Below are 27,998 nucleotides of genomic sequence, written 5' to 3'. Positions count from 1 at the left end.
GGGAAAATGAGTTCCTGCAGGGACGGGGAAAAATTTGGCCCCATGTCATTGTCTATTTGGGAGAATAGTATAGAAAATTGAATAAATAAATAGTGTGAAAAGTTTCAGCCTCTGATAACCAGAGCAGGTATTGTGACATCATAATGCCTCATTCCACCAATAAGAGCCAACCTCAGAAGTGATGTCACAATGGCTTCATTCTTCTATACTTGGCTCACTTTTACCACATTTTGATTTCTAGAGTGGTGCAGTGGAGAGAATTGCATGGGAACAAACTTTTCCCCGTCCCTGCAGGAACTCAATTTCCCCATCCTATCCCTGTGAGTTTTGTCCCTGTCCCTGTCCCTGCCCCATTCCTGTAAACTCTCTTTTAACAGCAGAAACCTCAAACACTTATGATTGTAAAGTGTTTGAGGCTTGTGCAGATGAGGACGGCAGGGATGGGGCAGGGACAGGAAAAGAACTCGCCGGGATGGGACGAGAAAATGAGTTCCCACAGGGAAGGGGAAAAATTTGTCCCCGTGTCATTCTCCACTCCAAGGGTCAGAAATTAATATTCTCAATAGTCATGATTCCCATATGCACTGCATCAGCACCGTGCCATTTGCTTCTTTCTCCATGAATTTCAGTGAAAAGGTCCACTCTTCAAGATAATAAGTAGAAATAAAAACATAAAGGAAAAAAACCTCCAATAACCCTTTTTCCTTTATGGTTTTTGTTTTATTTCTAAGTATTTCCATGACCTTAATAAGAATTAAAGGTCAAAGCAGCAGTTTGCCATCTCTACCTACACTTTGGTGCTTTGCAGGGTGTTTTTCTCAGGGAAGAATCTGTCAATCTTTTATAACTCAGATACAAGTTCTCGTTTTCCAGCAGATCTCAAAAGCCCTCCTTAGCGTCTCAGTTTCCTTAAGACTCTGATTCTGTACATTGTAATACAGTATCTCCCATAATTTAGTTTCCATAGCCTTTTTCCCGTAGCTTCTTTCCAAAACCTCTCTAAAATCCATCTTGCTTCTTCCTTTCTGTAATACATTCCACTTCCCTCAAACTATGTAATGGTAGTCAGGTTTATGGGGTTCTTTCCAGAGACTTGGCCTGTGAGTTTGTCTAGCATCTTCAGCATCCAGAATTTTTGAATATTGGAGCATTCTCATCACTGGTGATACCAGCTACCTACCTGCTCATAGCCCATTCAAGAGTCCTGACCCCCTTTGATGCAATTGTTTAATCTTTAAAGGAATAGTGTAATTTTCTTTCAGCTGACTTAAATCTCTTTCGTACCCTTAATATATGTTTCTTTGGAGGTGGGTCTATGAAAAAGGAATGCACAGAGCCTTTGACAATGCCCTTCAGCCTCCCTAGACAATACGATGAAACCTTCCACCCAATGTGTGACGGCGGCCAAAAAAGCAAACAGGATGCTAGGAATTATTAAAAAAGGGATGGTTAACAAAACTAAGAATGTTATAATGCCCCCGTATCACTCCATGGTGCAACCTCATCTGGAATATTGCATTCAATTTTGGTCTCCTTATCTCAAGAAAGATATAGTGGCACTAGAAAAGGTTCAAAGAAGAGCGACCAAGATAGTAAAGGGGATTGAACTCTTCTCTTATGAAGAAAGACTAAAAAGGTTAGGGCTCTTCAGCTTGGAAAATTTTCAGCTGAGGGGAGATAGGATTGAAGTCTACAAAATCCTGAGTGGAGTAGAACGGGTATAAGTGGATCGATTTTTCACTCTGTCAAAAATTACAAAGATCAGGGAATAGTTAAGCTCTGGAACGTGTTGCCAGAGGAAGTGGTAAGAGTGGATAGCGTAGCTAGTTTTAAGACAGGTTTGGACAAATTCCTGGAGGAAAAGTCCATAGTATGTTATTGAGAAAGACATGGGGGAAGCCACTGCTTGCCCTGGATCGGTAGCATGGAATATTGCTACTCCTTGGGTTTTGGCCAGGTACTAGTGACCTGGATTGGCCACCGTGAGAAGGGGCTACTGAGCTTGATGGACCTTTGGTCTGACCCAGTCAGACTATTCTTATGTTATTATGTTAAATCAATCCAGCCTGATCTCTTTTGTGTACATTATCCCTCAGCTGCCTATAATAAAGCAGCTTATTTTTTGAGCAAGGACTTTTTCTTCTATGTTTTGATGTACAGCACAATTGAAATCGGAACAAAAATCCTGCTTCACCTCCATCAAATTGTCACCCACCCTGGAGCAAGTAAAGCCAAACCAGATATACTGATATCGATATCTCTGGTTTGATGTACAGGACTGCATATGTCTTGTAGCACTATAGAAATGATAAGCAATCCCTGATTCTAGCCATGGAAATCCCATAATGCATCAGGATAGGGTTTTGTCAGAAATCCAGGGTTGGCCTAAAATCTCCTTGGAACTGGGTAACTGGCAGCTCTGAATTGTGCACCCAGTAGTCCTGGCACTTCTTGCTGAGTGTTTCTGCCAACTGGCCATGGCTTACTGGGAGCGTCCACCACTTGGCTCTGATACTCATCTACCTGCTGGGAATCCGTCAACCAGCTCATGCATTCCTCAGCCTGCCGAGTGCATGAATCAACTGGCCTTGGCCCCCAGACCTCGTACGCTGAAAGGCAGCAAGTGCAGTTTGATCCAGTAGGGATACAGGCACCAAACAACTCCAGCACTCCTTCACCCAGAGGCAGCATGGCCTAACCAGACCTCTGCGCTCATCAATCCAGCTGAAAGTGTGTGCCAGCAAGCCTTGGCACAACCCCATCCCACCTTATTTGCCAATGTGTCATTATATCGCTATCTTGTGTGCCAGTGTGGATCAGTAGTTACAGTTTCTCCAGTTAAGACAGGCCTACTCAATCAAAAGTGCAACAGGGTGACATCAAGGCTGGCTCTGTACTGTTAGAGCTTTCATAGTAGCAGAATTCCCAAGTTATCCTAGATTTCTGACAGCCTAATCTTGGCATATCTGTTACATACATCGCTGAATTACGTATTTGCGTATAATCCAGGACTAAATCCCACCATGCGCTGGGATGGGGCTGCAAAACTAGGACTGGTGCAAAGAATCTCCCTTCTGAGACCAGCCAACTTGGCAGCTGTGTATTCTCCTTTTTGCTCGGAGTTAGAATTCCGAGTCAGACAGAAAATAGTGGCAATATGTTTGTGTAAGAGAGTGGCAGCCATTCTGTGGAATTTTAATCCTGTACTTTTATTTCTTAGGTAAAGGGATTGATATGATAAGAGGAACATCTTGTAAGATTAGAGTGATGGGAGGTGAAGCATGAGAAGAAAATAGTGGGCTCTCTAAAATCCTTGAGGCTAATGAGGGTTTTACCCACTGGTCAAGACTAGCATTCCTGTTTACAAGAAAGAAGATCAGCAAGGTAAGAAGAACCTAATCGTTCAAACCACTAGTTCTGTCGTTGGTGTTGAACCAACTGGACTATTGCAATATAGTATATTTGGCAGGTCCTCAAAAGAATCTATCTAGGCCGCACATAGTCCGGAATGCAGCGGTTCGCCTGATCTATGGATTGAAAAAGTTCGAACACGTGAGTCCTTACGATCGAGAAATGCACTGACTTCCTGTGGATGCTCGAATTAAATTGAAATTTGGTTGCCTTTGATACAAAGTCCTCTTCGGCATGGCGCCCACTGAATTATTTTCCATTACTCAATCCAAGCGTTCGCGCAGTTCACACAGCCTTTTTACTTTTCCATCTGTCAGAGGCTGTCGTTACACAAAATACCACCAATCTTTGGTTTCTTATCAGGAGATTCTCTGGGACAAGGAACTGAAACCTTTGTTATTGAGTTCCATGTCTTAGAATCATTTTCAAAACAACTGAAGACACATTTGTTCACAATCAGTTTTCTTTAGATTGTATTATTTGTTAAATTTTTGTAAACCACATCGAACTTATCAGTTATGCGGTATAGAAATGACTTGTGCTGTTCTAATCTTTCCATACGTTTTGGTTGAGGCTTTAAAGGAGGCAGTAAAAACCATCTAGAAATGGATAAGATTGTTAACGTGGCAAATGATTGGAGATAAAAACCCACATAGTCCATACAGTCTGCCCTTCAAGGTTGCCAGAGCTGTACCTGCTGCTCGGAAGAGCTTACAGCCCTCAATGCTACTACTATTTGTCTCTTATATCGTGCTAAAAGGCCTACGCAGCAATGTACATTTTGACATTTAATAGATGGTCCCTGCTCAGAAGAGCTTACAGTCTAACCTGGACAAGTTAAAAGTCTGAAGGTCATTTCATTTGGGTTTGATTCCATCCTCTTTCTCTATAGAAATAAAGATCTGGATAATATATTATGTGATTTATGAAATGTTGTAATTAGTATTCACTTTGTACATTGCCCGGAGCAGAGGAGAGGCGATGAAAAATAATTCTACAGTAGTAGCTAAGACGGCTTTTAGAAAGCTGCGCTGCCGAGCCGCCCATAGGAATAGAACAGGCGACGTTGCATTTAGCGTGTGTTGCTCGGCAGCGCAGCTTTTTAAAAGGACTGGCAAATGTTTATGGCCTGCTTGCTTTGATAGGGCAGATCTTCCTTGATGCCCCTTCCTTCCTGTTCCCTGGCTGCTCTGGAAGTCTATGCTGTTCAATGCTGCCTTCTCTGAATATTGAACATAAGAATTGCTGCTGCTGGGTCAGACCAGTGGTCCATTGTGCTCAGCAGTCCCTGCCCTGAGTCTAGCCTTACCTGCGTACGTTCTGGTTCAGCAGGAACTTGTCTAACTTTGTCTTGAATTCCTGGAGGGTGTTTTCCCCTATAACAGCCTCCGGAAGAGCGTTCCAGATTTCCACCATTCTCTGGGTGAAGAAGAACTTCCTTACGTTTGTACGGAATCTGTCCCCTTTTAGCTTTAGAGAGTGCCCTCTCGTTCTCCCTACCTTGGAGAGGGTGAACAACCTGATGCCTGCTGGTCAATATTCAAAGCAGTTTAACTGGCCAGAAATAGCCATTGACTGATTAAATTGCTTGTTTGGGACTATCCATGAATTTTCAGCAGCACTAAACAAGTTATCGCCGCTGAAACTTAGGGGTTAGCACCTAAGTGAAAACCAACTGCAGTATTTTGGGAGCATTCCAGGGGCAGAGTTGGCCCCTGGCTAGTTAAGTGCTGATATTCAGCTTTGTGTAGCCGAAACCCAGACTGAGTCGGGTCACTTTGGTATGGTTTAATAAAAGACTTTTCTTCCATCCATCATCTTCGATTCTTAGTACTCCTGATTCGCACGGATTGAAGTACGTTTTGATGTTCCTTTAAAATACATAAGTCAGAGGCAACAGATCATGTTTTCTGAACTGAACAACGACATTGATCTTTGTAGCTTCCAAATCTGTGAGACCCCCTGTTTGAAAAAAAATGGACCAAAGCAAAGCTTTCTGCCTCATTACCAGGCGACACCATGTATATGAAGCTGCGATTCCCCTGCAGTGCCAGGTTTGGACATGTGTAATAATGCTCACATCCTTTAAATAAACAGACTGGGGGAAAGCGATTGTTTCACGGCCAGATATATCAATAAGGTAATTAAGATATACCTGAACCATTGATATGCCATCCTGGCAAGCCACAGCTGCTACGTGATGAGCCTAAAGTGGCTGCACTCGGGGTGGAAGGTCAGTCACAGACTAGCGCCCTAATGGCAACGAGATTTATCAAAGGACAGTGGGTGTGGATTAAGTTCATCTATCAAATGCCTGGCAATTACCAGTCTGAGAAGTAGAATGAAACGCAGGGTTACACCGACGTAAACAGGCATTAGTCACTGCTAAATTAAAGGTCATGAAACAAGGAGGCCCTGCAGCACACGCATGACACGGCAGTTGACGGAAGAATCTAAGTGCACACGCCTACTACGAGGGGTGCTGAAAATTTCTCAGCCCAACCACTGTAGCTGAAAAGAGTGTTATTTTATTTTGCAAAGTGCCAATTTGCAGACTCGTAATGCTATGTTTTGGCATTGTTTCAGATCATTGATTAAACCATGTAAACAAGAAGTGTGGAATTTTCGAGCTGTCACGAAGTTCCTATTCCTGCAGAAGAACACTCCAGAGGAAATCCATGAATGTATGATTCAAACATTAAGTGACAAATGCCCATCCTACTCCAAGTTTCAAGTTTGATATACCACCTTATCATTTATTTCAAGGTGGTTATACATTTTAAAATAGGGTAAAAACAGATAATACAATTTAACATAACTTTAACAAAATAAACATATACGATTAGACAAAACAATAACATACATGATTGGACAAACGGGTACGAGTGGAAAAAAAGGGAGAACAATGATTAAAGAAAAGTAAGATATAAAGGTATAAACAGAAGGGTGGGGTTAAAAACAAGTAAGTCCAATAGAAGCGGACTCAAAATTTTAAATCCTTAAAAGGACATTTATACTTGAAAGGCATCTTTGAAAAGGAATGTCTTAAGAAAAGATTTAAATAGTGCATTTGATGCCGAGTTCCAGAGGCAACTACTGAAAAGATAGAGTTTCTTCTAGTATTAATATGGTTCAGGGATGGGATTGCTAATAAATTTTGCTCCGAGGAACGAAGAAAACGCGATGTAGCGTACGGTATCAAAACTTTATTAATGAATTCTGGCTGTCCAGTGTTTCTTGGTTTAAAAGTCAATAATATAGTTTTATAAATGACACGGTGATGAATGGGAAGCCAATGGGCTTTTATCAGAAGAGGAGTTACATGGTCAAATATTTTGGCCTTGTAGAGATGACTTTTACTGCTGTGTTCTGGATGTGCAAACTTTCAGCGCAGAGATTTTGAGACCGAAGGTGCAGCAAGGTCTGGGAGGCTTCAAATGGTGACAACCACCTGACTTGATTTTGGCAGATCGGCAAATATCGGCTAAAACAATTGCTGAGACACTACAGATATCTGAGGAACGTGTTGGGCGCATAATCCACAAGCAGCTGGGTCTGCAGAAGCTGTCAGCCAAGTGGGTGCCCAAATGTTTGAATGCTGACGAGAAGCGACATGGGGTGGACACTTCCAAGTTGATTTTGCAGCATTTTCAGCAAGCTGGTGCCAACCTTTTGGAATGACTAGTTACTGTTGATGAAACATGGTTATACCAGGAGACAGAAAAATAATGGCGGCACCCAGGTTCTTCAAGGCCAGGGAAATTCAAGTCCCAAAAGTCAGGTCACAGTGTTTTGGGATTAGGAAGGTGTTGTAATGACTGACTATCTTCTAAGGGGCCAAACAATTAATGCAGAATACTATTGTAACTCGTTGTGCCAATTAAAGGAGGCATTGGAAAAAAAAAAGGAGAGGGAAGCTGCAGAAAAGAGTCTCTTTTTGCAAGACAATGCACCTGCTCATAAGGCTGGTAAAATGATGGATGCTTTGACACAGTTGGGGTTTCAGTGCATAGACCATCCACCCTACTCACCAGATCTTGCTCCATCTGACTATTTTCTGTTTCTGAGCCTTAAAAAGAGTTTGAAAGGGCGACAATTTTGGAGTGAATCGGAGGTGATAGCAGCATTGGAGCAGTAGTTCAGTGACCAGACATCAGTGTATTGTTTGGAAGAATACAGAAACTTCAAATATGATGTGCCAAGTGTGTTGAACTTAGGGGCGAATATGTGGAAAAACTTGTACGTTCCATGGTATCACGTCATTCCCATCTTTTTAGCAGCCCCTGGTACATTCCCAAACTCATCAGCATCATCATGGGAGATCAGGGGGTGTTGGCGTTTGGGGGAGTGTTGTGGGTTCGGGGACGGCTGGCAGCAGGAAACGTCCTCTGCTGCAGCTGCTCAGCTGATCGCGGCAGGAGTATTTTCCCTCTGATCAGCTGAGCTGTCAGGACTCTCCTAAACCGCGGTTTCGGGGACTCCTGCTGGCTCAGCTGATTGGGGATTCCCTGATGGTAAAGGATCACTAGATAAGGATAGGCGGCTCAGCTGCCTATCCTTATGATCAGGCTAAGGCGCGATTGTCTAACTGGCACCCGTGACATGGGGGCCAGTTAGAGAATCAAGGGGTTAGGCATCTGTTAGGGCAGATGCGATTCTGCATAGGATGTCGGTACACGATTCTCGGCTGCTTCTTAGGCAGCCGCTGAGACTGGAATCAGGCCCTAATCGATTACTGCAATTACATCGCTGCAAGCTAAACCAATTGGCCTGTGATTAGCACATGAGCCCTAACCACTTAGGTGTCGGTAATTGCTCATGCACTGATGGCGGTGCGCATGGGAAATTGGGGTCATTTTACCGCCACACTAAAAGAGGCCTCAGCACACAGGAAAGACCCGTGCTGGCAGCTATTTAGCGCAGCTTAGTAAAAGGGTCCCTAAATTTTTTAAAATAGATCAGTGAAGGAAAGAAAATCATTGTTACACATTTGAGGCCCCTTTTACTAAAGGTCATTAAGCCCTAATGCACGCAGCGCCTAACGTTTAGGCCCTGGACCGCATGGTTGTCAATCAACCTCTAGGTGCTGCTTCTAGAATCATGCCTAGTGGCGCCTAAGTTTGCCACGCCTATTCTCCACCTCTAACCACACCTACTTTTCAGGCAGGTGTTGGAGGGCGCCTGACTTAAGCGTCGCTAGGCTTAGCGCGGAATTGTGTGCTGAACTTTTAATCGGTTAATTAAAAAAAAAAAAAAAAATTTCAATTAACTTCAATGGCGGTAGGAATCCAAACTCAGGAAAAAAAACCGCCGTTGAAACAACATTTGTAACTGAATTTCAAGGGACCTAAAATATTGGCACCAGAATCGCGCCTCCTTAGCGTGCTTCAGACCGCCTAATGCCACTGTGGGCGTGGCTAACACCGGAGGCAGCATTAGGCGGCCTAAAGTGCCTATGGAGGCCCGATTCATATCATAGGTAGGCGATGGAAATGTAGGCCAGGAAAACCCTGGCCTAAATTTCCAGTGCCTGCCTTTGCCAGAGGCTCGATTCTGTGCCCGGCACCGTTGCGTGATTGACACTCGATCGGCGGACACCGAGCTCAGTGCAGGTTACAGAATCCAGGCCTAGGTACATGTAATGCAGGCTAGGATTTTGAAAGTCTACATTATAGGCGCCTAACTGAGCACCGTTTATAGAATAACGTTCCTTGTCTTTGTGCCATATATAGAATCTAGTGCTGAGTCATTGATTGTAAAGATGGTGAGACTGTGGTTTTGCAATTGTGACATCGCTGAATTCTCCCAATATACATATGTGAACCCAACACTTCGGAGAAGAATTCTGAAAACAGAAAATTGTGGCGATACAGGGATTTTTTTTGCGTGCGATATCTTATTTTTATTTCCCTCCATACTTTGTGTACGGTACCACAGGTATGTGTGGTAGTGGGTAGCTGATTAATGACAGAGGTAATTAGTTGATTAGCAGAAGCAATAATTGCCCTGTCAGGCAGGAACTGAAATACAAAACAGGTCAAGAACAAAAGTGGCGTCTAGGAATCTACCCTCCCCCCTTTTACTAAACCACGATAGCGGTTATTAGCGCAGGGAGCTGCGCTGAATGCTCTATGAGCGTTGGGAGCAGCTCCCTGCGCTAATAACCGCTATCATGGTTTCGTAAAAGGGGGGAGGGAGTAAGTGCAGTATTAATTAAAGAGCTCTTGAAAGGTGTTACCTTTGATTTGGTCTCTGGAAGTGTGGAGTTTTAGTTGGAACATGTGGTGCTTGTCACTCTTTTATTGGAGTTGTGCGAGAAAGCTGCAGAACCCTCGGCTTGTTTTGTTCCGGCTAGATTTGTGGGGCTGTTCAGTGCTAGAAGGACCTGGGCTTGATTCCAGACTCGGGTCTCTCACTGGGTGAGCTGGTTTTGGGGGATGCTGAGAGCCAGTATTCGCGGCTCTAATAGGAGGATGAATTCCCAGAGAGTTGCAGCTCCTGGAGCTAGAAATGAGCCTTGGTTTCAAATAAGCTCTATTGGGCCTGGAGAAAGCTGTAATGAGACCTTTCAAAGGAGCTTTAGTAAACAACCCTACATTTTTTTTCCCCATAAAAAGCTTTTTCTTGATGATCCACTTTAAAAATGGCGATCACCATATGTCTTAGTGGTGCAGCCAGGCTGATTTATCGTGCGAAGAGGTTTGACGAGGTATGCGTATGACATCATCGCATTACACCTCCTGATGCAGCTCCGAGCACGAGAAGAAGTTGAAGGGGTGGGGCTTTGGCAGAATTGGGCATGACTTGGGCAGAAAGGGGCGGGGCTGGGTAGAACTGGGCACGCCTGGGGGCGGGGCCATAGGTTCAGATTTTACAATCGTAAAATCTGTTTTTTAGACATGGGGTAGAAGAGAACCTACACTATGTAGTGGATGAACAGGAAAATAAGTGTCTATTAAATATTGGGAATGTTCCTTGATATTTGAGCAGCTGGGCCTACGTATGATGGAAGGATGTTGCAGATGGAAGGAATCTGATTAGCAGACAAGACTCTTGATGTGCATCAAAGACAGACAAGACACAAATGATGTCAATTAACAGTACATCATTGAAATCCAAACGCAGTTTCTGCAGTTTTTTTAAAAATCATTGAATTCAGTTGCCAATTGTCTAAGATGTGTTAACTTTTACAGGATTTTAGAGAATGACACGGGGACAAAGTTAGTCCCCATCTCTGTGTCATTCTCCAGAAGTGAATTCCCATTGACTGCATGGCGAGATAAAGGAAGAGCAGAGAGCAGACCAGAAGCAGTGAGTAAAATGAAAGTGACAATCAATAAGACCTGTATTTAATAAAGATCTAAAGGTCCTGGCTCACTTCCTGCTCTGATTTACCCTGCTACTGTGGGAGAACCAAGAAAGAGACCTTTGAGAGCAAAGACACCGTGATTGTAACGAAATCTGCAATCTGGGAAAGTTCACTCAAGAATCCCGTTCTGTCGGAAGGATCAATGTTCAGAGCAAGGGCTTTTATTGCATTGAAAAGTCCAGCTAATAAACAGCTCCAGAGAGTGAGTCAAACCCTTGACCTAGCTTGGCTTTACTAAATTAAGAGCTCAGCTTGATTGCTGCAGAATCCACTGTACAGTTTTGTGCAATTAACAGTCGGCTCAGGGGTAGAACCATGATGCCACCGGCCAAGATTCCTGTGTTTCGGATGCAGTCTGACAAGATCCAGCTTGTCCTATTCTGTGTTGAGCACAAAAACGGACCCACAGCTCTCCCCACCATCCATTCCAAACCTAAATAAAACTGTAAGTTGCACAACCGTCCAGAAGACAGACTCTTCATTTGGACATAGAAGGAGATTGTTTAATCCCTCCACAGTCTGTCAACATCTGTTGGTTAAGATTTTGCATCGCCCTCCCTTCCCCCTGCTCCGACCCCTTGTCCTAAGCAGTTCGTCGTGGAAATTGCACCATACAAGAGCGATCCCTACCCTACTGGGCCTCTTGCGGTGGCTGGAGGATCAGGCTTTGGGGTGATGTAATGACCTTGTTTACCAGCTTTGACTACTTAAGATGGCTGCCCCCGTCAGCCCCTCAGTAATACTGAGCGCTGGAATGTCTGGAATTCTCACCACCCAGTAGGCTTCTAAATTTACGCTGTGCTGGGGCTGTGGTACCTTTCACTGCTGCTGCAGTGAGGCCCCTTTAAAGAAGTTTAATTTTTAACCCTTGGTGGGAACTCACCCTCTCTCCCAGCATCTTTCATCTTCTGGCTAGAACCGACAAAGCCTTTTGCAAGAAATGACTAGCTCGTATTAGCCTTGCCGGATAAAACCCGAGGTTTGTTGTAACATTTCAGGGCCCAGAGGTCTTTTTCTAATTCAAGTGGGATCAAAGATATTAGTGTCCCGAGCCCTGCACTGACTGCCACAGAGCATCCCGACCAAATGTTTTCTACAAGCACTGGACAGAAACCAGCCCTCTCTTGAAAAAAAAAAAGCAGGTTTTTATTAAGTGCAGCCTCTCAGGAAATTCTTGAATTCTGAAATAATACCCCAGAGTATTTGGTTTTCATCATGGAGTGTTTTGAGTCCCCTTTCATGCCTGTGGATTGTGTGACCTGAATGGATGGGGCATGGGGGAGAGAAGAGAGGTTTGCCTTACATCTTCGGATTCTGTGTCTCTTAACGGGTGTGTAGTGCGAGAAGGGCGTTCACCTTAGCTTATCTTCCAGCCACAGTACAAAGACTTTTCTCTTGAGAACGTTCTTCACAGAATCCATCTTCATGGTGTTAATGTTCACAAAAGTCAGACTCTCTCTCCTTTCTCCTAAGGGTTTTGTTTTTTTTTTAATTACTGATAGGTTGAGGAAATCAGAATTGCATCTTCATGGATCCAGTGGGATAAAATTAGAACTAGAACATTTTTGTTCATGAAAGGAAGACACGCCGCCATAGTACTAACAAAGCCTGTTTTTGAAATTAATTCATATATACAGTAGGGATCTCCCCATAACACAGTCCCATCACCCCCACTCTGACAGGTCCAGAAGACGTAGCAGAACCAGTTTATCTGAAGTGGATTCAGAACAGTGATAAAGGATAGGTGTGCATTTGTTTCAGTTTTTTTACTTACTGATATATGGAGTGACTACCAGGAAAAGGATCTAGGTGTCAATGTGCAGCGGTGGCTAAGAAAGCAAATAAAACATAAGGAATTATCAGGAAAGGAGCCAGAAAACAAAGATGAAAATGTTATAATGCCCTTGTATCGTTCTATGGTACGGCCGCACCTCGAATACTGTGTGCAATTCTGGTTGCCGGAATTTGAAAAGGTGCAGAGAAGGGTGATGAAAGGGACGGGGAAAGGCTAAAGCAGCTAGGGTTCTTCAGCTTGGAGAAGAGACGGCTCAGGGGTGATTTGATAGAGATCTATAAAATAATGAATGAAGGGGAAAGGGTAGATGTGAATCGCTTGTTCACTCCAAAAATACTAGGACTAGAGGGCATGTGATGAAGCTACTAAGCAGTAGATTTAAAACAAACCAGAGAAACTATTTCTTCACACAACATGTAATTAAACTCTGGAATTCATTGCCGGAGAATGTGGTGAAATCAGTTAGCTTAGCAGGGTTTAAAAGAGGCTTGGATAATTTCCTAAAAGAGAAGTTCATAGGCCACTGCTGATTCCTAGGTTAAGCAGCATTCTTGGGACCTGGGTTGGCCACTGATGGACCTTCGGTCTGTCCCAATATGTCACTTCTTATGTTTGTAAAGGTTTCCTAGTTCAGACCAGGAACTTGATAGAGTTAGAAAGTTCAATCTTTTCAATCCTAAAGGCCAAGTATTAAGGCACTGCAGGAGGACATTAAATCTGGCTCTGTCTTAATTCCTTCAGCAAAATATTCGACAGGGAAAGGTCCATAAATAAAAAAGCTTGATTGGAGTCCTAGCGAGCCTTTCTTGGGTCACAGCAGGAACTTTGTGAGTTCTGATTCTGCTAGAAGACGGTTTCTCTGGCCAGGCTCAGCAGTTGGGTCTGAAATCAGAAGACAGGGACATGATATTGCCACGGGAAGGAGAAGCACCTGCCGCACCATAGTCCTCGTGACACACGGGATGAGCAATTCTGCCTGTTGGCTGGGACTTAGCCAGCCGCAGCCTAGGCCACGAAGAAGGCCGAGTAGATGTCGCTGGTGCTTGCACTGGATGTGTTGAAGAAGGAGCATGTCGAAGGTGTTTCGTAGTGCGCAGGGAGAGAAGTAGACTCGTTCATTGCTTGTCTTTTTGCCACTGAGTGGCGATGTGGATACAGTTTAGGAATTATCTTATTGGTAGAGGCCACTATGGACCTATTTCGCCTATGTTAAGGTTTTTCAGCCTGGGCAAGTTTTAACTGAGCTACATTTACCGTGCATCAGACATTCATACTTGTCGTATGTCAAATACTTCTGCTAATATGCAATTCTTTTTGATCTACGCTACATCTGTGAGAAATAGCCGTAGTAAATAAGATTTTAGCTTTGGTTGACTTTATTGTTCATAGGAAGCCTGATATTTTCTGATGGAGACAGATAATAATAATAATAACTTTATTCTTATATACCGCCAACAATCTTGCGACTTCTAGGCGGTTTACAGCAAAGAATATTGCAATGTACATCTGATAGTAACAGCATTAATGATAGCAGTGTTAATTAATCATCTGTATCCTCCTGCCTTTGTGGCTATATTAAAACCATGTTGCAGGAAACACGGTGGTGGCTGCTGCCTAGTGGTTTGCAAAGGTGTAGTGAATATGGAACGAGATGGGGGATCCTCCTTTTAAAAAAAAAATTATTTATATTTAAACAAATGATCAAGAAATACACTTCTTGTACAGAAAATTGAGTAAGATAGTCAGTAATCCTGCCAAAAGAATTAAATTAAAAGGGGAAATTATTCACTTAATCAGTACTAAAGTCCCAAATAAAGGATCCAAGATTCTAACGAGTGAATAACAAAACAGTCAAAGAAAAAAGGACTCGCATCCTAATACAGAAAAGGCGGTCAGCCGATAGTGATTACAAGAGCATTTTGGGGTTTTAGGTTGTTGTTACTATTTCCCCTTCAAGACGTTTCATGGTAAGAAATCCTGATAACTGCGAAGGTTTGAAGAATATGTAGTTACAAGACTATAACACATTTACGCGGATAGCGTAATAGAAAGACAGCACCCATTGCTTAAGAAGCAAGAACGGTTTTCTCCGTCATAGAAAAGATGCGCTATATTTAATCTATCTTCATTGTAAACCGCTTTGAACCTCACGGTATAGCGGTATATAAGAAATCAAATCAAATAAGCCTAAGGTTTAGCTTAGTTCAGTTTAAAAAGCAGTAATCCCAGCATAGATGCCCAGGAACCCCACTATTTACCCTTCTCCATTGAGAATATTGGACATTTAGCCCTACTCTCTGTTTTCCGTCTTTTGACATAGACATAGAAACATGATGGCAGATAAAGGCCAAATGACCCATCCGGTCTGCCCATCCGCAGTAACCATCATCTCTTAAGAACATAAGAAGTTGCCTCCGCTGAGGCAGACCAGAGGTCCATCTTGCCCAGCGGTCCGCTCCCGCGGCGGCCCATCAGGCCTATTGCCTGAACAGCGGTCTCTGACTAATTTTATAAATTACCTCTAATCCTATCCCTATAACCTACCTCTACTCCTATCTGTACCCCTCAATCCCTTTGTCCTCCAGGTACCTGTCCAGACCCTCCTTGAAGCCCTGTAGCGTGCTTCTGCCTATCACATCCTCCGGTAGCGCGTTCCATGTATCCACCACCCTCTGGGTGAAAAAGAACTTCCTGGCATTTGTTCTAAACCTTTCCCCTCTCAATTTCTCTGAGTGCCCCCTTGTACTTGTGGTTCCCCATAATTTGAAAAATCTGTCCCTGTCCACTTTTTCTATGCCCTTCATGATCTTGAAGGTTTCTATCATATCTCCTCTAAGTCGCTGCTCTTCCTCTCTCTTAAGAGATCCCACACTTTCTTGAATTCAGACAGATTACTCCGGAGCCTATCGCCTCTTAACTTCATCCAAAGCCCTCTCATTCCAGAGCTTCCTTTCAAATGAAAGAGACTCGACTTAGGCGCATTTACGCCACGTAGGCATTTAAACATCTCTATCATATCTCCCCTTTCCCACCTTTCCTCCAAAGTATACATATTGAGATCTTTAAGTCTGTCCTCATATACCTTATCATGAAGACCACATACCATTTTAGTAGCCTTCCATTGGACCGACTCCATTCTTTTTGAAGGTGCGACCTCCAAAATTATACACAATATTCTAAATGAGGTCTCATCAAAACCTCCTTTTTCCTATCCACCCTAGCATCCTTCTAGCTTTCATCATCACCTTTTCAACTTGTTTGGCCACCTCACCACATACAGTCACACCCAAGTCCCGCTCTTCCGTTGTGCACATAAGTTCATCACCCCCTAAACTGTACTGTTCCCTCGGGTTTTGCAGTCTTTGTATATATGGGATCACATGTTACAATTCTGCAGAATAGCAACAAGGGGGGGGCTAAGGAAAATGTTGAAAATTAATGGGGAAAGGATTGAGCAAAGTTAGATTCTACCTTCCAGTTGACCTTAAATTATTTCGTTTTCATTATGTAAGGCAACAGTAATCTTGGAAAAAGGATCTTAGCCAGGCTCAAATACAGGTTCACAATCTCTTATCTGGAATTCTGAAAACTGGAAACTCTTTCATGTAGGTCGTCTGCACGCCAAAGGTCATGTCTGGTGATTCCCCTCGGGTAATAGTGAGAAAATGAGCAATATTGACCAGCTAGCACTGATAAGCTGTGCCATACTTTCACTGACTATCCTTTCGAAACGTGTCTGGTGCCAAGGATTTCAGATAAGAGGTTGTGTACCTGCACGCACTCAATTCCTCAATTTCTTTCAGTGGATTGACTAAACAGACAGATTTTCCCACTTTTCGATCCATTGGAATTCTCTCCCTGGAATCCTGAGGGTTTGTACGGGATCGTCTGCAATTAAAAAAAAATGCTGAAACACAATTATTTGTTGATGCCTTTTTATGAAATCACATTGAAGAATGACTCAGCGTTGCTACAGAGTGAAGAGGACTTTGACGGTTTTGCCCTCTTGCACTTTGCTCGGAGTGTTGTGTTCATGTGTGGCGTGAAGGGATTTTTAGTTTGATTTTACGTTCATTAGGTTTTTAGATTTTAAATGTTATAAGAAACATTGGGGGTCCTTTTACTAAGGTGCGATAACCGATTTAGCACACGCTAAATGCTAACGCGTCCATAGACTATAATGGACACGTTAGCATTTAGCGCATGCTATTCGTTAGTACACGCTAGATCGGTTACCGCACCTTAGTAAAAGGACCCCAATATGCGCAATATATTGTATGATTAAATATTCTGCGTCTTTTGTATGGAAGGCGCTTAGGTTTAAGCGGTCTAGAAATTTTAAAAGTAAATAAATATCTGTAGCACCTTTCTAGGTAATGTTCATTCTCTGGAGGAAGGAAGTCCTGGTAGACGGGATGAACAGTCGCATGCCTGACTGAGAATGTAGCTTGCAAACATGCCTAACTTAAAAAAAAAAAAATTATTTGGCTCATACCCTTTTCTGTTATAGCTTAAGGCGAGTTACATTTTCCTGTCTTTAGCGGGTTTACAATCTAAGGCAGTGTCTTGCAATCTTTCTAAACCTAATGTCTGTGGCTCGAGGCTCTTATTTATCTCATCTTTACCCTGTGTGCTTTCTGCTTCCAGGACCACCGTATCCAGTAGATGTTTCCGCACAGGAAGGTGCCAGTGGTTTTTGGGTGGCAACAAATGCCTACTATTCAAAACTTGTCCAGCAAAGGGAATCTTCCACTGAGATATTCTCCATTTCCGATGAAGAAAAAGTAAGAAGAACATAAACTAGTCATACTGGGTCAGACCAATGGTTCATCTAGACCAGTCTCCTGTTGCCACAGCGGCCAATCCAGGTCACAAGTACTGTACCTGGCAGAAGCCCAAATAGTAGCAACAATCCATGCCATCAAAGCATTGGCTTCCCCTATGCCTGTCTCAATAGCAGACTATGAACTTTTCCTCCAGGAACTTGTCCAAACCTTTTTTTTTAAACCCATCTACGTTAACCACTGTTAACACATTCTCTGGCAATGTGCTCCAGAGCTTCACTATTCTCTGAGTGGAAAAAAATTTCCTGCAGTTCAGTGTATTCATTGTTTTTGTAATCCTAAATTGGTTGGCTTTGAGCTCTCATATAAATGCAAAGGATAAACAGTGATGAAGATGATTTATATCATTACCAAAGGGTTGTTTTTTTTTCTTGCTCGCTTTTGCTTTGCTTTCCAGAGGAGCTATCACTTGGGCATATGCCCTCTGCCTTGGGTTAACTGTGGTCCTTTTAGAGAGTCAGCATTAACTTACGCTGATTGAAGGGGAAAGGAGCATCTTGTACTATACCATAGTGCCCTCTAGAGGACAAATGTACTATAGAAACATAGAAAGGTGACGGCAGAAAAGGGCTACAGCCCATCAAGTCTGCCCACTCTACTGACCCACCCTATTAAGTCTGAGTGCTGCTCGACCCACGTAGGGATCCCACGTGGATGTCCCATTTATTCTTAAAGTCGAGCACGCTGGTGGTCTTGATCACCTGCACCGGAAGTTTGTTCCAGTGATCTACCACCCTTTCTGTGAAGAAATACTTCCTGGTGTCACCACTAAATTTCCCTCCTCTGAGTTTGAGCGGGTGCCCCCTTGTGACTGAGGGTCCCTTGGGAAAGAATATGTCGTTTTCCACCTCGACACGACCTGTGACGTACTTAAATGTCTCAATCATGTCACCCCTCTCCCTGCGCTCCTCTAGAGAGTAGAGTACCCTTTTGTAATAATAATAATAATTTTATTCTAATTTACCGCCAAAGCCACAATAGTTCAAGTACTAACCTCAGGTAGTATAAAGAAATTAAAAAACAAAGGAAATAAGGTGATAACCTTTTTTAGTGGACGAACTCAATGCAGTTAGTCCAATAAAAAAGGTATCACCTTATTTCCTTTGTTTTTTGTTTTATTTTTTTATACTACCTTCGATCTGCAAATTCCTTCTGTAAAAGAGCTGAGGCTAACAATGTCTAGGGATAGTCTCCCTGAGTACATTCGTCGGCAACAGAACAGATAATTTTAAAAGACTGCTTAAACGGCATCTTTTTTGCCAGATGAAATACAGGGTATGAGACTGTGCGGTTAATGAGGAAGAGATGATGACAGCAAAGTGCCGGTCGCCTATGCATTTTATTGTTTGTATTTCTGCTCTGTTTTGTGGGTGTATTTATTGTCGATCTGGTATGTATTTTGGTTTGTAATTTTATATTTTTGTATGTTTGTAATCTGCCCTGGGCGAGGGCGGTGATATAAACCAACAAGCCAAACCAAAGTGGACTAACACGGCCACCACACCGTTTCACGTCCTACCCTCAGCAAAGCAAAAGCACTTGAAGCAAGCTTTAAGCCTACGAAAGCAGATGAGAACGGTGGCACTCTCTCCAAGTTTAAGCTTATGTTGAAGACGCATTTATTTCACTTAGCTTTTAATATGCGAATCGGATTAATTTTAGGAACTGTGTGACTTCTGTCCCCTCAGGGTTTGTGGAACATGGCGGCCTTGTTTCTTTTGTCTTTATTGAACATTATTGAATGTGATCCGCTTTGATGGTCAAGTCTTAAGCGGACAATAAAAGTAACCTTGGTGGGCACTGTGGGATTCCCAGAGTTAGGTGCCAGGATGATGCGTGCTAAGATAGCGTTCTGTAGAGAGTGCTCTGAATACGAGCTTAGTGCACATTTATTTAATTCATTTTTTTTTTTTTTTTTAAATAAATCTTTATTGATTTTCAAATATTGACAGTGCAATACACATGTAGCTGAACATATAACAATCAAGGAAAGCACTTTGAACTTACAAATATTCAAAAGCAATCATTTCCCAAAGAGATCAGAACGAGTTGTATGTTAAACATATATAAAATACAGATTACAGGTTACGACATCCCATTATTACAGTACAAGTTTACGATACAAGTTTTTATCCTAACTCGATACATAATATACAGTTTATAGGTTACAGTTTGCTATAGTTTTCCTTAGAGTGCAACTTTTTATCAATGCAAGTTATTATTCTAACTTGACCCGCACTAGGGATCTAATACCAATATACGTAATGTACAATTTACAGGACCACCCCTGCCTCCCCATGCCCTTCCCCACCCCCCACATACCTCTTTACAGCTATTCTATCCCGCTGGCTCCCTCTGAAATTAGTTCCAGGTTGCAGAGCCCAGAAGTGACATCCGAGGGAACGCCAGCGCAAGCAGCAGGCTGGAAAAGCTGCTCGCGCAGGCAAAGATTTAGAGGTCCAGGGGTGGGAAAGGAGGGCACAAGTGTGGCTGGCTGACAGGGATGGGGGGAGGGAAGCAGAGATGAGGGCGCCACTTACCCTCGCTACGCCACTGCATACCAGGATCTGGTACCAATATACATTTCTTTGTAATCTATCGGTCATGGCGGGAAGGCAGTGGTCCCCAACCCTGTCCTGGAGGACCACCAGGCCAATCGGCTTTTCAGGCTAGCCCTAATGAATATGCATGAGAGAGATTTGCATATAATGGAAGTGACAGGCCTGCAAATCTGCTCCATGCATATTCATTAGGGCTAGCCTGAAAACCCGATTGGCCTGGTGGTCCTCTAAGACAGGGTTGGGGACCACTGCTTCAAGGGATTTAGGCCCGGATTCTACAAATGGTGCCAGTATCAGTGTCCGCCTAAGAAACGGCTGCCGATCGTGTGCCAGTCACGCAACAGCACTGTTTGTTCAGGTTCTTTGTTCAGATTTCAAATAAAATATATTTTGTAGTCTATTGGTCTCAATTTTGTACATAAAGACATATCTACGGTATACTTAGTAGGAGTCAAAGTTTAAGGGTTTGGGGTAGTGACTCCAAAGCCCTAGTCGGAAATCACCAAATTTCATGGGTCTGGTGCATGCTGAAAGATTATGATATATATTTTTCAGGTTAAAATTGAAGAATCCAATATTTCTCGCCTACCTTTGTATCAAGAGGACTCCGAGCACAGAATTTTGGTTTTAGTAAATCCCAAGGATAAAGCTAAAGGTTAGCACTTGTTAATATGATTACGGTGCCTTGTTCATGCATGCCTGCCTTTCATTGTTCTAACCATCTCGAGTTGACATAACAAATGACTGGAATGTTCTTTCGGCAGGGACAAGGCTGCATTTTAACCTTCAGATCCTGCGTAGGATCACTGTGTGCATAGTGGAGAGGTCATGCCAGCTAATCTGATTGGGTGATTTGACCTTTTCTGTCTAGTGATCTGAACTGAGCGACTTGTGTGAGGTGCAGAGAGTTTTGTACTTATTGAAGAACTGGTTTGTAAAACATCCTGCTTCTGATAGGGGAGAGTGTGGCGTAGTGGTTAAAGCTACAGCCTCAGCACCCTGAGGTTGTGGGTTCAAACCCTACACTGCTCCTTGTGACCCTGGGCAAGTCACTTAATCCCTCCGTTCCCCCAAGTAAATTAGATAGATTGTGAGCCCACCGGGACAGAGAGGGAAAAATGCTTAAGTACCTGAATAAACCGTTCTGAATTCCCCTGGGAGAACGGTATAGAAAATTGAATGAATAAATAAATAAAATAAAAATACCACACGTGTTCAGAACTTGTAAACCGCAGCTACCTCTCAGTTCTGGGCGGTTTACAGAGTAAAGATACTGGATGTTCACAGTGATTTACAATCCATTAGTTAAAAAATTTGACCAAACAAGTGTGTTTTTCACAATTTTCTAAATGTCAGATAGGTGTTGGAACTTAATATAAAATTGCCAAGATGTTTCTCTCATATAGAACAAACACAAGGGAAAAATAGGTGATAATTGCCCACTTCAAGTTCAGAGATGCTCTTAATTTGTCACCCGACGTAGTCAAGGCTGTGACCAAACTCTCAATCATTGCACTTGTTCAGTAAATAAATGCAAATCTTCAATTATTTTGGGAAAAAAAAGGTAGGATGGAGCACTTATCTGTTGTTAATTACTAGTGTAGAAATGCTGCTTTGGGGTTCCGACGCGTTTTGCCGACACCTACCAGTGAAGTTTGAAGGTGGATGTCATTGATACATAACTGGTCAGCAGCGTTGTGGCCTCACGTAGAAAGATATTTGGCAGCTCTTCTTCAGCTCATTAGAACCCAAAGTGGTCCCAGCTTAAAAACACTAGTAGGCCCCCGCCCCCCATCGCAATCTCTCCGATGCCAGCCCTTCAAGGTTCAGAGCTGCATTCCTAGTTTTAGGTTTTAATAAGCATCTCTACGCATGTTTTGAGATTAGTGGTTCTTTTTCTGTTGCTGTTTTTCAGTTTTGGCAGCGTATGTCAAGAACTCATGGTGGGGCACGGAAGATATTTTGAAGACATCTGACCCTTCCCGTGAAGGAGTGATACAGGTGAGGGGAGAACAACAATGGCGTAGAACAACAATTGGTATGACGGCAATTGGTAGAATGCACAAACAAGTATTTTGGTTTACGAGCATGCTTCTGGAACGAATTATGCTTATAAACCAAGGTTCCACTGTATTTGGTTTTTTTTTTCTAATAAATGATTTTATTTAAAGTAATGTTTATTAAACCAGTAGTTCAACACAAAGGATACAGAAGTCAAGAGTATTTTGTTAAGCCACAAGACCACCCCAAATCCTCCTAATTACCCCCCCCCAACCCCATCTGGGCAGCAGCAGCGGAAGCAAACATTCCCAAGTGAAAACTGTCAACATAGGGGTAATACTCAAGTCATACATCCCAAAGTTGTCGTTGGACAGAAGAAGTAAAGGTCAAACTAAAAGGGTACCAGCATTGACGGAACAACCGACCCCTCTTTGCTGCCATGTCCACAATGTCTTTTCGTTCCAGTAACATTTGCTGTAACATTAATGTTCTCCACTGTTGAATAGAAGGTGGTTGAGGTGAAAGCCACTGTGTAAGAATACATTTCCTGCCCATAAGTACAGTCTTCCTAATGAAAATCGCACACCCCGGTCTAGGTGGATGAAAACGGATTTGTAAAGTGAAAAGAAAACTGGGGTGCATCCTCCAGGAACATCCCCAAAGCTGAGCCACCATAGACACCAATCGTAACCAGAATGCAGATACCAAAGGGCAAGTCCAAAACATGTGTCCAAAAGATACCATAGGGTGTGCGCATTTTCCACAACAATGTCCCGTGCTGATCCCCATTACCTGAGCTCTCTTAGGTGGATAGAAAGCTCGCAACAAGAACTTGTAATTACGCTTCTTCTCCACCGAGGACAGTGTAGGATCATTCCCCAAACGAATGCCCCTACGTAGCATATCATCAGAGATAGGCACTTGAAGGTCAGCCGACCATTTCTGGGCTAGGGTAAGAAAGTCCAGTTCTCCGGAAAGGTCCTATAAGAACCTATGATAAATTTTCAACTGTATAGGATCCTGTGCAGTAAGACAAAGAGCTTCCCGTAAACTGTTTTGAACATCCTCTCTCAATGGCACTGGGGTCAAAGTCTGCAAATAATGTTGAAGCTGTCGGTAAGCAAACCAGTCCACAGGGGAAAGATGGAACTGAGTCTGTAGTTCAGCAAAAGAGGCGGGAAGACCCGTATCCCGGACCACTTGGGATATGTAGTGGAGACCCACAGAGGTCCAACGCCGGAAAACTGCAGAGTCCAAGCCAGGTAAGAATTCTGCGTTACCAGCAACGGGGAGGCAAGGTGTTGCACTGGGGGAAATTTTCAACAACCTACACAACATTTTCCAAGCCTTACGCATGACAGGCAAAAAGGGGTGAGACTGTAACAATGGCAAATCAGGTAAATGGCGAGCATGTAAAAGATAGCTGAAGTGATAAGGTCTAAAAGAGAAACATTCATTCTCAGGCAAAGAAAAACAGGTAGAATTACAAAACCAGTCATGGATATGCCTTAGTTGACATGCAAGGTTAAATCTTGAAACACTTAGCAGACCCAACCCCCCCTGAGTCCTTGGCAACATCAACTTGGACAACGCTATCCTAGCCCGTTTCCCCTGCCACAAGTATGCGGAAAGGTGAGAGCTGTGTTGTGTTAAGTGTGTTGGTGTTAGCATAATAGGCAGCATTTGCAATACATATAACCATTGTGGTAATATCATCATATTGTATAGGGCAATTCGGCCAGAAAGGGACAAGGGAAGTCTCCAATTGTAAAGGGTAGTCGCTGTACGACGGAGGAAGGGCGAAACATTAATAAAGTAAAGCCTGTCCAGGTCCTGAGGGATAACCACCCCCAAGTACGTCAATTGGGAAGGGGCCCACGTTAAAGAAAAATCTCCCTGCCATGTCTGACGCACTTCAAGTGAAGTTGGCAGTGCCAAGGACTTCTGCTTATTAAGAACTAAACCTGAGTAGAGATGAAATTCATCCAGAAGTTCCAAAGCTCGCTGCAATGAACGTTGGGGAGAGCCCAAAGTAAGCAGAAGCATTGGCAGCTTGGCTTCAATGCTAAAAAATGCAAGGTAATGCACCTGGGAAAGAGAAACCCGCGTAGAACTTATGTACTAAATGGTGAGACCTTGGTTAGGACCACGGCGGAACGCGACCTAGGGGTGATCATTAGTGAGGACATGAAGGTTGCCAATCAAGTGGAGAAGGCTTCCTCCAGGGCAAGACAAATGATGGGATGTATCCGCAGAGGTTTCGTCAGCAGGAGACCTGAAGTTATGATGCCGTTGTACAGAGCCATGGTGAGGCCTCACTTAGAGTACTGCGTTCAGTTTTGGAGACCACACTACCGAAAGGACGTGCTGAGAATCGAGTCGGTACAGCGAACAGCCACCAGGATGGTCTTGGGGCTCAAGGATCTCACGTATGAAGAAAGACTAAAGAAATTGCGGATGTACTCACTTGAGGAAAGAAGAGAACGGGGAGATATGATTGAAACGTATAAGTATATCACGGGGCACATCAAGTCAGAAGATGATATCTTCCGGCTCATGGGATCCTCGACCACCAGAGGGCATCTGCTGAAAATCAGGGGAGGGAAATTTCATGGCGACTTCAGGAAGTATTTCTTCACCGAGAGAGTTGTGGATCATTGGAACAGACTCCCACTCCAGGTGATAAAGGCCAGCAGTGTGACGGATTTTAAGAGAAAATGGGATACTCACGTGGGATCTTTAAGGGAGTAAACTCAGGGGGGGGGATACATTGAATGGGCAGACTTGGTGGGCTATAGCCCTTTTCTGCCGCTTTTTCTATGTTTCTATGTTAAGATCGTCCGCAAATGCCAACACCCGCAACTGAGATGAACCCTCTGTCAACCCTACAATTTCATCATCCCTCTGAAGTGTACGTAGCAAGGGGTCTAAGTACAACAGAAAAAGAAGTGGGGACAATGGACATCCCTGTCGCGTCCCCTTGCCCACCTGAAAAGAAGGAGAGCGCACCCCATTAACCAATATGGATGCAGTGGGTCCTGAATAAAGTGTACGGATCAGTGCCAGATAACTATCAGGGAGCCCTATATGTTACAGGACCTGAAACAAATAATGCCAATGAACCTTATCAAAGGCTTTTGCCGCATCTAACCCAACCAATAACCCAAAGAATAGCAAGATTCCGGAACCCCAAAGAGTAGCAACATTCCAGAATCCCAAAGAGTAACAAAAGATTCTAGAATTCCCAAAGAGTCTCAAGATTCCATGCAGAATCTCAAGGAATAGCAAGATTCCGGAACCCCAAAAAGTAGCAACAGTCCATGCTACTGATCCAGGGCAAGCAGTGGCTTCCCCCATGTCTTTCTCAATAACAGACTAAGGAACTTGTACAAACCTTTCTTAAAACCAGCTACGCTATCCGCTCTTAGCACTCACCTGCTATCCTAGCATCTGCAGCTACTTCTTAGGTACCCCTAAGCCACCATTATTTCGATCTCTAAATAAAAATATTTTGTGACAATCTAGGTTTCGTTATTGCACCAGATGAGTTTTCAAGTAAGATTATTGGATTCAGTTGTCCAGATGTGTACTCTGAATCTAGAAACCTGAGAACACACATGCTTTTACTGGGGGGTGGGTGATGGCCAAGTACATGTGTTTTCTATAAAATGTATTGATCTGTGCATGTACATGCATCCTCTACACACAGATCATGACAGATTTGCCCTGGAATTTTGTACAGACACATAAGGGTCTATGCAAAATAAGCGCCTTCTTACCTACTAAACCCAGGCATCATGGGTAGTAATTTTTATAAAGGCATTTTTGTGCAAAATGTCCCAAAAATATGAGGATGGTTTGAAAGGTTTGGTAACAAAGCAAGTTAAACAATGTAGTCTCCATTGAGAGCTATACACTCACACATCCTTTTGTTAAATCGTGATAGTGGTTATTAGCGCAGGGAGCCGCACTGAATGCTCCGTGCTGCTCCCGACAGTAATAGGAACTCTATGAGCATCAGGAGCAGCATGGATCATTCAGTGTGACTCCCTACGCTAATAACTGCTATCGCAGTTTAGTAAAAGGCGGGTTAGTCCAGCGAATTTCCAGTTTTTTTCATAAGCTATTTCTCCTACGATGCAAAAAAAAAAAAAAAAAAATGGAAGCTCGCTGGACTAAGGGCCTCTTCTATTAAACTGCGCGAGCAGTTTCTAGCGCGGGGAGCCACGCTGCTCCTGACGCTCATAGAGTTCCTACAAGTGTCGGGAGCAGCGCGGGCCATTCAGTGCGGCTCTCTGCGCTAAAACCTGCTAGAGCTGTTTAATAGAAGAGGGGGTAAGTGTATAGCCATCGATGGAGATTACGATGTTTAACTTGCTCGTTTACCAGACATTTCAAACCCCTCTCGTTGCCATCGTTTATTTTTATGATGTCCTCGTGTTTGCAAATATTGTTCTCCTGATTGAGATTCTTTGTTTCACCAACTGCTGCGTCAGGGGAGAACTGGAATCCGCCTAACATCAGTGCTCTTCAACTTCTTCAAGCCAAGTACCCCCTAAGTCTAACAAATATCAACCAAGTACCCCGCCCAAACTCCACCCCGACCCCCCCCCCATAAGAACAGTACTAATTGTAATACAATTTCTTCCATTCGTTTTTCATATACGTACAATATAATTAATTCATAATGGTAACCACAAAATTTAAAAAAAAAACCAAAAAGCATTCTATATGCAGAGAAAATGTTAATTATTTATATTTGGGGGGTTTTTCAAAGAGGTCAAGGCAGATGACTTTAAAATATGCAATGTCACCTCAGTAACTCTAGAAAAATAGGCAAATATAGTGCAAAATAGAGCCAGCGGATATAAATTCTCAAAACCGACACATTTTGATCACTAAATTGAAGCTAAAATCATTTTCCTACCTTTGTTGTCTGGTGATTTCATGAGTCTTTGTGCTTTTTTAATTTTGTGGCTACCATTATGCATTAATAAGATTATATTGTGTGTATATGAAAAATGAATGAATTAGTACTATCATTATGGGGGGGGGGGTCAGGGGGCGGAGCTTGGGCAGGGGTACTCTGTTGATATTTGTTAGACTTAGGGGGTACTGAGCTTGAAGAAGTTGAGAAATGCTGGTCTAGACTCTCTACCAGCTGGCCTAGGCCCTGACACACTCCTGAACATGCAAACTGGAGGTGTAGGTTAGGTGGAGTGGAGTTGTGATCTACGCATGTATTTTATAAAAAGCACAGAGATATTGGTAGGAGGACATTGTACAGGTGAGAATTTGTGTGCTGTTGGGGATAGCTTTGGGACCCCGCTATGTCCTTTAAATTTTGGTCTCTCTGGGTCTACTAGGTTGATTCTTTTGAAGAAAGGGTTGTCCTTTTTGTCCTGAACTGCCTTATTTTTGGCACATTGGAGAGAAGTCCCAGTGAGGATGGATCCACTTTCTTTGTACCCCACTCAGCTGAGGAGTATGCTAAGATCTTCTGGCAGGCTGGACAAGCTGTTGGCTTTTATACCGTCAAAAGAAAAGGTAAAAGCAGCTAGGATGCAGGTGAATGGGTTTATGGGATCTTAAAAATCACCGAGACATTCTCCAAGTCTGGCATCGGCTTTTGGCGACAAAAATCAGCCACTGGTCCAGGGGTGCTGGTATAGTGCCAGCACTGTTAAAAGTGCATCTTGCGGCATGTGTTTGGACAACAGCTAATAAAAAAAATGACATGATTCACCTAAATTATATGTCAAACCTTGGAGAGCGAGCTAGACGAGCAAAACATTTTCTTAAATTTTAGTTGTCTTGCAGTACGAGCACATACACGTCAAATACGCACAATATATGCACATGCATCACTGATTGTGTCTGAATGTAATACATCCACCTCCAGTTCAAGAGCGCACAACATGGGCACATCTCACCCTGAGCGCGGCTGGATATAATAAAAGCATCACGCCCAATTCACCCGCAGTGTAGTGACTGTTCGCAACGAGTGAGATCTTGCA

At 43.2% G+C, this 27,998-nt stretch overlaps 1 protein-coding gene across 3 annotated transcripts in view; it reads left to right on the top strand.

The window, feature by feature from the left end:
- FAM169B (family with sequence similarity 169 member B) overlaps nt 1-27,998 on the top strand; it is a 132,229-nt gene that overhangs the window by 537 nt on the left and 103,694 nt on the right. For all 3 annotated transcript variants that reach the window (XR_004537005.1, XM_033920895.1, XM_033920894.1), the window contains exons 2-5: nt 17,223-17,359; nt 20,536-20,635; nt 21,896-21,981; nt 27,348-27,528. Coding sequence is in view for 2 of the 3 variants with exons in the window: in XM_033920895.1 (XP_033776786.1) it covers nt 17,223-17,359; nt 20,536-20,635; nt 21,896-21,981; nt 27,348-27,528 (504 nt within the window). In the remaining variant the exon portion in view is untranslated. The remainder of the gene's footprint in view (nt 1-17,222; nt 17,360-20,535; nt 20,636-21,895; nt 21,982-27,347; nt 27,529-27,998) is intronic.

This window comes from Geotrypetes seraphini, chromosome 14, assembly GCF_902459505.1.
Source record: "Geotrypetes seraphini chromosome 14, aGeoSer1.1, whole genome shotgun sequence".
NCBI classification, from domain to species: domain Eukaryota; kingdom Metazoa; phylum Chordata; class Amphibia; order Gymnophiona; family Dermophiidae; genus Geotrypetes; species Geotrypetes seraphini.
This window is presented reverse-complemented; position numbering and strand designations above follow the sequence as displayed.